Source organism: Apodemus sylvaticus, chromosome 19 (genome assembly GCF_947179515.1).
Source record: "Apodemus sylvaticus chromosome 19, mApoSyl1.1, whole genome shotgun sequence".
NCBI classification, from domain to species: Eukaryota; Metazoa; Chordata; class Mammalia; order Rodentia; family Muridae; genus Apodemus; species Apodemus sylvaticus.
In genome coordinates this window covers 3,283,347-3,294,446 of record NC_067490.1, presented here as the reverse complement: position 1 = coordinate 3,294,446, position 11,100 = coordinate 3,283,347, and the positions used below count along the sequence as shown (strand labels likewise).

The 11,100-nt window shown below is 57.1% G+C and overlaps 2 protein-coding genes across 3 annotated transcripts; one reads left to right on the top strand and one right to left on the bottom strand.

Annotated features, from left to right (window-relative positions):
* The first annotated feature begins 303 nt into the window (after positions 1 to 303).
* Positions 304 to 2,079, top strand: Sapcd1 (suppressor APC domain containing 1). Of its 2 annotated transcripts, XM_052164149.1 has the most exons (5): positions 304 to 551; positions 790 to 930; positions 1,390 to 1,482; positions 1,714 to 1,826; positions 1,985 to 2,079. In XM_052164149.1, the coding sequence occupies exons 1-4, from the start codon at positions 438 to 440 to the stop codon at positions 1,804 to 1,806; spliced, it is 441 nt and encodes a 146-aa protein (XP_052020109.1). In that variant the 5' UTR covers positions 304 to 437; the 3' UTR covers positions 1,807 to 1,826; positions 1,985 to 2,079. The 2 variants fall into 2 exon arrangements, with proteins under 2 accessions (XP_052020109.1, XP_052020111.1); XM_052164151.1 differs by lacking the exon at positions 1,985 to 2,079 and having other exon boundaries at positions 1,568 to 1,806.
* Positions 2,080 to 2,146: 67 nt separating this feature from the next.
* Positions 2,147 to 10,537, bottom strand: Vwa7 (von Willebrand factor A domain containing 7). Its single transcript, XM_052164152.1, has 16 exons — positions 10,293 to 10,537; positions 9,641 to 9,922; positions 9,090 to 9,186; positions 8,497 to 8,607; positions 7,978 to 8,173; positions 7,692 to 7,861; positions 6,651 to 6,763; positions 6,294 to 6,410; positions 5,177 to 5,362; positions 4,466 to 4,598; positions 4,217 to 4,369; positions 4,023 to 4,115; positions 3,454 to 3,755; positions 3,247 to 3,386; positions 2,899 to 3,073; positions 2,147 to 2,792 (listed from the first exon to the last, which is right to left on the bottom strand). Exons 1-16 carry the CDS (start codon positions 10,524 to 10,526, stop codon positions 2,619 to 2,621), a joined length of 2,676 nt encoding a protein of 891 aa, XP_052020112.1. The 5' UTR covers positions 10,527 to 10,537; the 3' UTR covers positions 2,147 to 2,618.
* Between the last annotated feature and the right edge of the window lie 563 nt (positions 10,538 to 11,100).

The window sequence follows — 11,100 nt, the reverse complement described above, 5'->3', positions numbered from 1 at the left end:
TGGGACACATGGAGTGCGCATAAACTAACACAGAGATAAATGCATTTCATCAGAGATGGTGGCATAAATGCAGGTATGATAGCGCACACCTGTAATTCTAGCACTGGGAAGACAAAGGCAGGTGGGTCTCTGAGTTTGAGGCCAGCCTGGTCTATATAGGGAGTTTCAGCCTGGCTAGGCTACATAGGGAGACCCTGATTCTAAATATGTAAATAAAAATTTAAATAAACTCAGATTCTGTCCTTGGGACTCAGTAAGGACAAGCTATTTCCAACAGACTGGACCAAAAGAAAAAAATCAAAAAAAAAAAAAAATCGAAGGTTGACAGTTTGCCTTAAGGACTATCCTGGCCTCACAGGCTGAAAGACAAGGCAGGATGGGTAGAAGATGGGTTAGGGAGGGACCAGCCCTGGCTCCACCCTTCCTACTTTAGAGCCATGGAGAGTCCAGGTCCTGGTGGGCCACCCCTGGTGCAAGCGCCCTACACTGTACTGCTACTACCACTGGGGACAAGCCTCCAAGACCCAGGGGCCCAGAACTTCTTCCTCTGGGTGAGTGCTAGACCAACTCGGTCTTGGGACATCCCCTCCGCTGATGTGCCCTTGATATATCTCCTCTCAACTCTGAGGACCCACAGGCTTTCCCCGTGTCCCCTTGGCATTCAGACCCTCAGTGGAGAGTCTGAGCTCACCCTTAGTGAGGAGACAGTGAGCCCTTTAGAGGAGACCGCCATATCTAGGGTCCTGCTGGGAGTGAGGAGTTTGGGCCTGTGTCTCTTGTCTAAGCCAGTTGCAGATGATGCAGGCTCTGGAGAGGGAACAGGATGCTCTGTGGCAGGGCATGGAGCTGCTGGAGCACGGCCAAGCCTGGTTTTCAGCCCGTCTGAGGGAGATGCAGCAGCGGCAGCGGCGGCTGGGGGCCCTTGGTGAGGTAGGGGGGCCGTCTAATGTGCAGGGGCTGGGAAGGGAGAAGCGGGGAGCATGTGGACCTCGCAGAATGCTCTGGCACGGGGAGGGTTAACAGGCAGGGCTCATGAACTGGAAGAGCATTGGAATGACAGGATGGCCACCAGTGTCCACTGTGCTGGAAGAGGCTGGTCTGCATTCCATCCAGAGGCTTAGCACCCCACAGAGTTGGAGAGCAGCCTGGGTGTCTCTCACAGGGCAGGGGATGGTCAGAGAGGACCCATAGGAACAGGAGTGGGGTGGGGTGGGGTGGGTTCCAGGCAGTTTGAAAGGAACTGTGATGTTAAGATGTGGAGGTGGAGAGGGAGGTCTGGCCTTTCCATCTGTCTGGACGGGTTCTGGAAGGGATGAGAAGAGTGAGCGGAGGTGAAGAAGCTGCAGGAGGACCTGTCTCCAGCACACAGTCACCCCCAACCCCTCTTAGGGCTTTCTGATGGACTCACATTCAGAGGTCGACGCCCCTCAGCTAACCCAGATTCAAAAGGTGAATGCTTGCTTGCGCAGTGTCATTCAGAAGGTGAGTTTATTGTTTTTCACTTCTCGACGCGGGGAGGGGCTTTTGGAGTCGTACTGATTTAGCCTCGTCCATATCCACTGGAAAGGCCGAGACCTGCACAGCCCAGGACCAGAAGGGAATGTCAAGGCAAGAGAACTTGTGGCAGCAGTGGGTAAACTGAGGAGCACTGAGCCCTGGTTGACAAACCCACAGGGTGGGTGGCAGGTGCCAGGCTGGTTCTCTCTCTTTTAGGAGTTGTCAAAGCAGCAGAACAGTGTCACCCAGTCCGCAGGAAAGAGGGGCGGCCAGGCGCCCCCAGGGCCAAAGGGGCCTACCCGTGTGTGAGCCCTGAGGTCCCTGCACTGGTAAGGAGCGAGCGGAGTTGGAATCAGAACCCCCTGCCCTGCCCCCACACTAAGTCCATCTTAACTCAGCAGCCAGTGGCTTCAGGTTGAGAAATTCAGACAGCTTGGTATAAAGTGTCCCTGCAACTCCTGAAAGTGTCCACGGCACCTTCTTGTAGCACCCTCCCCTAGGCCGTGTATAGCCACCATCTTTCTTCGCCTGTCTGGAGAAGCTGTGATCACCGAGACTCTCCTTGAAGGAAGACCAAGTAAAGCAGCTTCCCTGGAATCTAAAGTGAAAACTGCACCTCCTGCTGCCCTGCCCTGCCCTGCTCTGCCCTGCTCTGCGTCCAGAATAAACAGCAGCTTTCTTTAAAAAAAAAAAAAGCCTTTGGTTTGGTTTGGTTCCTATTGGGGCTAGGGAAAGCACCCCAGGGACACCGTCACCCTCAGTCCCAATCTTGTGTGTGGTTTTGGAGCTAGGGTCTCATAGCTCAGGTTGGCCTCGAACTCACAGCAGCAGTCCTCCCTGGTGCAGGGACTGCAGGAATGTACCACCTGTAGATGCCAGGCCACTCATTTTAGAAAGGCAAGGGAGCCAGGCAGCAGTGGTGCACGCCTTTGATCCCAGTAGTAGGAGGAAGGACACACAGAGGCAGTTAGATCTCCCTGAGGCCAGCCTGCTCTAAAGAGAGAGAAGGGACAACTGTGATAAAGAAAAATCCCCAAACCAGGTGGGCAGGGCAGGGCCCTGAAGCCATGTGGCCATCCCGCCCATAGAGCAGGCAGAAAATGCGGCCTGAGATCCTGCGGTTACCAGGAAGAGTAGCCTAGCAGGAACAGAGCCCCTCCAACTGTTCCCCACCAGGCTTTGCCCACCACCCCTCCCCCAGCTCTGCCCTGAGTCACCAAGGTGGAAGGAAGCAAGGCAGGGGTGGCTGGGGGCGGCACAGGGGCAGCAGCGGGGGCAGGGGCCTCCAGCCGGTCCTGCAGAGAGGAGGGACAGGGAAGGTGACAAGCGAGCGCTGACGCTCCACCCACCTGGGCCTCCACCCACCCGGCTACCCTGCTGAGAGGGCGAGGAAGCGCTCACCTGGGAGGATGGGGCCAGCACCAGGAGCTGGAGGAAGGCGTGGGTTGGGGGCACCCGGCTGGCTCCCTGACCTGCTGCGGTCACAGTCACTGTCACCACACTGTCAGGGGCTGCTGAATCTGGGACCTCTAGCCACAGGCGTCCCCAGGCAGACTCATTCAGACCCAGGCGAGCCCTGAAGAGTGGACAGCCTTGGATCACACAGAAGGACCCTGGTAGGTCACAGCCCAGGGGTGAAGCCACATATAGGACAGGACTGAGGACTGAGGGTCAAGTCCTTGAGCCCCAGCCCCTGTAGAACTGACTGAATGGAGCCAGAACCCAAGCGGAGGTGCACAGAAGACTCACCTGGAGAGGTTGGAGGTGAGGGAGAAGCTAGGGTTCACGGATGTCCTAACATCAAGATCCTGGGGTCCAGAGAAGCTGGCGATGTGGAGGCTGAGAGGGGCCTTGCTGCCTGGGGTCACGAAATCTGGCGGGCCACTCAGCTGCAGGGAAGGTCAGGTCAGAACAGTTGGTTCTAACCTCCCCAGCCCTGCCCACACGGCTCCTCACCTCCAGAAGCACGGGGGCCACACTGCAGGGCTGGGGGGCAGTCCTCCGCAGGCCCTGTCCCCCTGCATCCTGACCAACCAGCTCCACAGAGAAGGGTGCAGAGACAGACAGCAGTGTGGGTGGCAGCGGGGCAGCGAGGAGGCCTCGCTCGGGGGGTCCCACAGCCTCCAAGGACACCTGGCACAGACGAGTGCCCTCTGGGACCCTTCGAAAGACAACGTGGGAAAACTGTGGCTGGCCATCCGTAAGCTTCTGTCTAGAGACGAACCCTGTCACTTCTACCAGCAGCTGGGTCTGGAGACCTGAGGTGAGAGGGAAAGGCATTGGTCTGCATCAAACTGGAGGAGGTGCAGGGTGCAGGGTGCAGGGTGCAGGGTGCAGGGTGCTGACTGGTCCTGAACTGGGCGGGGTCACGGAGTGTGCCAACCAGAAGCCCATCAAGCTGGGATCCTCCTAGCTAGCGTTCTTTAAGTTCTTTATTCATCAAACAAGACACACGTGATTCTTTACACACAACTGCACCTGTGGTGAACAGAGGGGGAGGGGCAGAGGGCAGGGAACAGTACTACCTGCAACTGGCTGAGTCAGGGGGTAGAGGCCAGGGTGGGGTCCATCCTCCACAGGGATCCCGAAACGGAAGAGGAAGTCCAGAGAGGTCTGGGCTGGGAGGGGAGGCAGCCTGAGACTCTGAGAGGACCATGGCCACCACGATGGCCACCACGGCCCACCACTGTGCTGCTCAGGAACCCCCTCCTCTTCTTACCTTGCACTCTCACCCGAGGGGTTCCCTCAGCTGCTACCTGGATCTCCCAAGTCCCTGTCTGAGGAGGGTCAGTCATAGTCACCGTCCAGAACTGCCCAAAGCGACGAGTGTGTCCCAGAGGGCCTGTGCCCTCCTCTGGGCCCTGGGACACCCCTTGGATGGGGACAAGACACTGTCACATGAAGTAATTCTCTTCTGTCTGCGCAGTCCCCCTCCTGTTCTTCACTCTTGAGCCCCACGTTAGAGCACCTGCCGGGCTCTTGATCCGGAAGCTACTGATGTCCCCGTGCATCCGGACTGTGACCTGCCAGAGCAGACTGTCCACAGCAAAGGTACTCGGCTCCCCTGCCGTGAAGATGGGAGGCTCCAGGGGAAGAGTCACCTGGAGTAGGGAGAGAAGGGAGCACGGAGGGAGGAGGAGCAGAGAGGAGGGCAGAGCGGGGAGATGGGAGGACCGCCTCCCACAGGGAGAAGGGATGTCAGCTGGCGCTGGATGGGCCAGGGACTGTGCTAGGTGACACGGGTGGAGGCAAGGGATTTGGGGTGAGGTCATCATTTCTTGTACCGCCTTCAAAGATGGTGACTAGGTGTGGTGGCTCATACTTTTAATCCCAGCACTAGGGAGGCAGAGGCAGACAGGGCTCTGTGAGTTCAAAGCCAGCCTGGTCTACACAGTGAATCCCAAGCTAGCCAGGAATGTATAGTGAGACCCTGTCTCAAAAACAAAACTAAAAAACCAGCCAACCAACCAACCAAAAAAACTGATTTCCTATGACAGCCCTAGAGGCCAGGGTGCAGTGATTGACCCTGGACTCTGGTGGAAGACAAGAAGCCATGGACCTCTGGGAAGAGAAGAGGCCCTTCCCGACCTCTGTCAGAGCTCCTCCTTTAAGAAGCAAACAGCATCTCCGACCTTAGCTCTGGCTAAGGACATGGACCCGTCCAGCTCCCCTCACTCACCAGACCAGCTGTGCTCTCCCCAACAATGGCGGCCACATCCCGAATGTGCTGGTCTTTGGTGAAGATCACCTCTCCCCCTGACGCTAGGGCTATGGCTTCATATGGTTCAAAACGCAGAGGAGACAAGGCCTCTCGCCGTCCTCGACCCCGAGCCCTCGATGGGTCTTCAGTTACTAGGAATGTCACCTGTGGCCAAATGACAACCCAATGCTTGGTGTATCCATGCGGCTCAGCCTGCATGGTTTGTTTGGTTTTTAAAAGTTATTTATTTTTATTTAAGAGTACATTATAGTTGTCTTCAGACACACCAGAAGAGGGCATCGGATCCTATTACAGATGGTCGTGAGCCACCATGCGGTTGCTGGGATTTGAACTCAGAACCTCTGGAAGAGTAGTCAGTGCCCTTAACCACTGAGCCATCTCTCCAGCCCTCCAGCTTTGTCTTTAATTCTGTCTCTATACATATGGGCGTTTACTACTGCTTGTGTGTTGTACTAAGAATTAGACCCAGGGCCTCGGGTGTAGACACCACTGAGCTAAGCCCACCCTTGTTTGCCCAGTGCAGAGGGGAAAGGCCCTTGTGCTCTGCAGATCCCACAGAAGAGACGTCCATCCTCCTGGGAGGTGGAAGTGGGTGGAGGTAACAGCCTGAGCTCTGTGCTGTCGAGAGGGCCAGGCCTCTCCTCGACTGCGGGGTTTACCCCAGACTCTTCCTAGGCCTTCTTTATCTTGAGTATTGTTTCCCAGTCTTCACGAAGAGGTCACATGTTCTTTGCAAAGCTTTATTTTGATAAGTGTTACCAGGAAACCTTTCCCCAGAGTTGCACTGAGTACTTAAATATGCCTAAAATAAACTGCCCAGGGTCAGATTCTGGAAGTTCGAGCCAACACCGCTCCCTTCTGCTTCCCTTGTTTCAGCACCTGGTGTGGAGAGACCCTCACAAGCGGCTCTTTGACTGGCTTATTGGGCCTGTTCAGTGTGTACAGTTCAGATCTGCTTAGGGCCGTCCCCCGCCCCCCACCCCCACCCCCCACCACTCCGGAGTAGGTTTAGGATGTGGGGCGACCCTCCATGCACCCACTTTCTTCCTGTATTCAGGCTGCTAACACAACTCACCCTGCAGTGCCTCTCCCGAGTCAGGGATTCCACCCGGTTGGTAAGAAAAGCATCCTTTGGGGAGGCATCGGTGAAGACGAAGATGTCTGAGAGGGGAGGTGTATGCAGCAGCGCTAGCTGGCCAGGGGGAAAGGCTCATGTTAAAAACGGCGGCGGCAGCCCCCCCCCGCCCCCCCAGGAGTGGGTAGAGCCAGGGAGGGCAGAGAGCGAGGGAGCGCGGCCCAGGAAGGAGGCAGATGGAACTGAGCGTGTGGGGAAGAGAAGGAAGCCGGTGTCTAGCTCTGGCTCCACCTGGTGGCAGGGCCTGGAAGGGCAGGATGAGAGGGAAAGGGAGAGGCAGGAGAGGGAGCCTCAGACCTCCAGGGCAGACAGGCACATCTCCGGCTCATCTCCTCCCCCCAAGGCATGGATCTCGTTGAGTTTCTGCCAGAAGCTGTCGGGGTCACTGGTGGTAAAGACAGGGCCGAATCCTGCGCGGGAGGAAAGGAAGGTCAGGTGGTAGAGGAGGATGCAGCACATGAGGGGCCGTGAGCCTCCCTCCCAGGGTGGATACCAATACCCGATACCCAAACCCAGGTCCTCTGCATGAGTAGCAAGAACCCTAACTGTGGGACCACATCTCCAGCCTCCACCTTTAACTGTAATGAGAGAAAAGGACAGTACTCGCCTGAGAGGCTCCTTGGGAGAACGGAATGAGCCGTGCATTTGTAAACCACAGAAGAACGCCGGACACGGTGCTAACATGTTACTGGCTTATGTGTCCACAAAGCACGCACTAAGTTCCTACTCAACGTCAGACACTGTCCCCCACAGGAGTTCTCCGTTCTCCGTCCAGGAGGATAAACCAGGCATGTACTGGCCATTTTACGGATGATGTAGCAGAGAGAGATTGGATGGCCAGCCCAAGGGTACGGTGAGACTAGAAGGCCAGGCCAGGTGAGCTGCCTTTGGGCTCAGAGGGACAGAAGTAGAAGCAGTAACCTCCCCACACAGCAGGCCCGCCTTCATCTCAGCTCTGGCCTCCGCAGGTGACTCACGAGCACCCGCAACTCCAGTTTCTGGGGACCTGACACCCTTTCCTGTCCTTCTTACGTCTGCATGCGTTCATCAATATGAAAGCGAAACAGCCACTCACGGTTTTAACCAGAACAAACCCAAGAGGCATATTGTATTAGCACAGAAGTCTAGGGAAGCCAGAGACTCTCGCCTAAGCAGGCCCTGGACTTGTGAAACTGCCCCCTACCATTTTAGAGACCACAGAAGCAGCTACTCATCTACGTGGACACAGGTACCCCACAGAGGCTGACTCAGGACCACAGGTAGAATGGCCCTGAGGCCCACCTCCTCTCCGGAGGTCCCCAGCCTCTGCCCTGGACCCTACCCCCTCCCCATCCCTACCTGGGTCGTGGAAGGGCACCAGGACGTAGAGAACCGGCTCCATGGGGCTGCCTCTCCGCTGCTCCACTATGCGGCGGGCCTGGATCTTGGCTGCATTGATCTCCTCACCCATACTGCCTGTGGTGTCCAGGACAAAGCTCAGGCTGGAAGCGGGGGTGATATCCAGCAGCCTGCGGTCCGAGTCAGAGACGCAGTGAAGGTTCTGCACTTGTCCCCAGGCCCCAGTTCCTCAGTTCCCGCAGGAGCACTGACCCAGCAGGAAACCCGTCTCCACAAGGCCACCCACCTGGAGAAACCCCTGTCTCCCAGGCGGCTCCTCAGGAGGCTGAAGGCCTCGATGGAGGCCAGGAGTGCCACTTCTGCAGCCTGGGGGTGCAGCTTATGGTGTGGGGAGAAGCGTGAGGATGTGCTGTCCTTGTTGATGCCTCCCCGGGGCGGCTGGGAGCTACTTGGGTCAAAATGGCCCCCATGGCTACATTTCCCTAGATTAAGGAAAGAGATCTGGCATGTTAAGATCAAAGGCTCAGTGTCTACTGAAGTCTATGGGGGACTCTTCTGACCTGGTGTGGCTTTTTCACCCCTCAGCATGAGGGCATCAGGAAACAGTGACATTTTGTGTACATCAAGACTCATCAGAGTCTCTCTGTGTACCCAACTCCAATGCTGCCCAGGCAACAGAGAATGGCTATATCGCCTCAGTCTTCACCCCCCCCCCCCCATTCTCTTCCTATTCCAACACCCTCTCATGTTAGAGTCAAAGAAAGCGACTTTCTCCTCTCCCTCTGGGAGCCTCTGCACCTGGTACCTGGAGGTTTGGGGGGAAGCATCCCAAAGTAGCCGGAGGTGAGCAGTGTCGAGCCCAGCATGTTCCCAGGGCAGCTCAGCCCCTCACAGTCGGAGCAGGTAGGGTCGCCCACTGGGAACGGAGGACAGAGGATGCAGTCCGAGCCTCGGCCTGCTGAATTGATCCCTGGTCACCTAACACCGTCCTCTCAGCTGAGAAGATAGAGAAGGCCACAGACACCCTGGCCAGGCTTTCTGGACTAAACCTCAGGGTCACCATGTGGATGTCTGTGACTGGGGCTGCTGTGTATAAGCCAGTGTGGGTACCAATCCTCTGCGGATTCCGCTCTCTGTGAACCGCAGACAGACTATGATCCCATAGTGGGCAGGACGCAGTTCCCAGTGAGTTGGGGGCATGAGGGGGCTTCATGAGAAGGCCACGGGGCAGTCCTGGGTGGATAGAACAGGCTATGTATGTGCGTGACTGGGATGAGGTCTGTCTGAGCTGATTCTGGATGTTTCCCTGTGTAAGGCTGAGAAAGCCACGGAATTCTTGTAGTCATCAGCTACTGAAGAACTTCATAGTCCTTTCAGGGATAAAACATCATCCCATACCTTGTGCCAGGCTCCAGAGTTTCTGCCTTGGCCAGAGGAGGTGAGGGTGTGGCTGCCGCTCCCCCAGCTCCACCCAGTTGCTGTGGCTATAGAAATCCTGGTCCCCAGGAGAGAAAGAATGAAGAAGCAACGAGGCACTGATTTGATGTAGTCGAGTCGACACCTAGAGCCCAGCACCCAGATGTGCAGCCCTTGCGCCCGGACTTGGTGTCCCACCCAGAAAGACTCTGCCCTGCTGCTCCGCTTCTTCTGCCCTCACTGCCCAGGAAGAGCTTTGCCCAAATGGACACGCCCTAGTCTTTCTGTCTTGGAGTCTAAACCACAGGCTTTCTAGTGATCCCTAGGATAAGCTAACACCTCCACCCCCCACTCCCCAACAGTCACACACACACACACACACACACACACACACACACACACACCCGTCTTCCTCTCCCTTTCCCTTCTTTGTAGCCACTCCAGCAGGACGGAGGAAGTGCTGTCAGCCCAGGAGGGGTGTGCCCCATCCTCCCAGAGTAGGGTGGGTGCCAGGTTAAAACCCTGAGAGTCACCTGCAGGGCATGAAGTGCGGCCCCTAGGCGCTGGCGGGCCAAAGTATACTCGAGAGCTCTGGCAGCCACCAGGGTTTCCCGAAGGGCCCCCACCAGGCGAGTGCGCCCCTGGACCAGCCTTTCAGCATCAAAGTGCAGATCGGGGTTATTCTTGGAAGCCGGCAGAAAGTCTTGGGCTGCATTGGCACGAGACACCTCTCCTAAAGCTGCTCTGAACCGCCGGGAAGAAAACCCAGGTCCAAAGTAGGCAGCAAAGATGTCATCAGCGAGGAGGGTCCGGCCCTAGTAAGAGTGGTGGGTAGGAAAAGAAACCCCAGAAGTCTCTTGGATTCTACCACTGCCTGAAGTACTTGCACCTGGCACTCAAGGCTGAGTATGAAGAGAATAGAGGGTCAAGAGCCCCACAACGGAGTGGCAGATGTGGACCAGCTGAGCGGGCTAGCCTGGTGCTCACTGTGTATCCCACACTGACCTTTACTCAAGTGCTGGGATTACAGGTGTGCCACCACATCCCCCTTGGTACAGACTTTTCCTAGACTGGGGGACTGAGGATTGAGGGAGGAGCATGGAGGCAAGCAGGTCAAAGGTGAGCCTCCTCTTGACAAGGGCCCTCTGAGAAAGCCCAGGGACCTGCAGAATGTAAGGTGCTCACCCTGTAGTCCTCTAGACGGAGGCTTGGTCGGCCTGGGGGTGGCCACTCCAGGAAGAGCTGGAGGGTGACATTGAGTGCAGCCTCCTCTGTCAGGTCTTGGTGAGTGATGGAGCCAGGGGCAGCCAGAAGGCTCCAGATGTTGGGAAAGAAGGCAGATGTTGGGGGCAACAGCAGCTGAAGCAGAAGCAGTATTGGGGGGCCCAGGTGGGACAGGAGCACCTCCACAGGGAGCATGGCTGAAGCATGGACCTAGGGAACAGAAGTACCTCATGGGAGAAGGAAGCCGCCAGTTCCAGGGCGGGCGGGCCTTGCTGTCTCCCCGGCACCTGCTGTCCACTTCCTGCCTTGCTTCAGGTGCCCCACCTTCTCCAGCCTTCCCACCCTGAACCTGCAGCCTGCACAGCCCAAGGGCCTGCCAGGCCAAGAGCCCACAGCTGCCACCAGGCGCAGGAGGATCCTCTCAAGGTTCTTTTCCTATACCAGGCTGAGCCCAGCCCTGCCCCACAGACAGGAAAGTCTCCTCTCAGGCCTCTCCTACCTGGTTGCTGGGTCTCCTGGGCAGCGCTGGCCCGGGTGTGGCGTCACAGGGCACTGAGGTCAGAGTTATAATTAACTGGGCCTTGGTAGAGGGAGAGGAAGGCTCTTAGCAAGGGGCTGAGGACAGGCAGCCCCTGGCCGTCTTCCATTCATGCCAACCCAGGGCCACAAGATGTAGCGAAAGGCAGGGCGGGGCCTGGGCGGGCCTCCGTAGCCACAGCGCAGTGCAGTGAGGTGAGCCAGGGAGGAGGGAGCTGGCGCGGAGCAGCGT

Bases quoted from the DNA above. Each gene is read 5' to 3' on its own strand.
- Sapcd1 (XM_052164149.1), top strand. From the start codon at position 438: ATGGAGAGTCCAGGTCCTGGTGGGCCACCCCTGGTGCAAGCGCCCTAC. The intron at 552-789 runs GTGAGTGCTAGA...TGTCTAAGCCAG, and splicing joins CCCAGAACTTCTTCCTCTGG to TTGCAGATGATGCAGGCTCT. The intron at 931-1,389 runs GTAGGGGGGCCG...AACCCCTCTTAG, and splicing joins GGCTGGGGGCCCTTGGTGAG to GGCTTTCTGATGGACTCACA.
- Vwa7 (XM_052164152.1), bottom strand. From the start codon at position 10,526: ATGCTCCCTGTGGAGGTGCTCCTGTCCCACCTGGGCCCCCCAATACTG. The intron at 8,174-8,496 runs GTACCAGGTGCA...TCCTTAATCTAG, and splicing joins GCTTCCCCCCAAACCTCCAG to GGAAATGTAGCCATGGGGGC. The intron at 4,599-5,176 runs GTGAGTGAGGGG...TCCCTACTCCAG, and splicing joins GGGAGAGCACAGCTGGTCTG to GTGACTCTTCCCCTGGAGCC.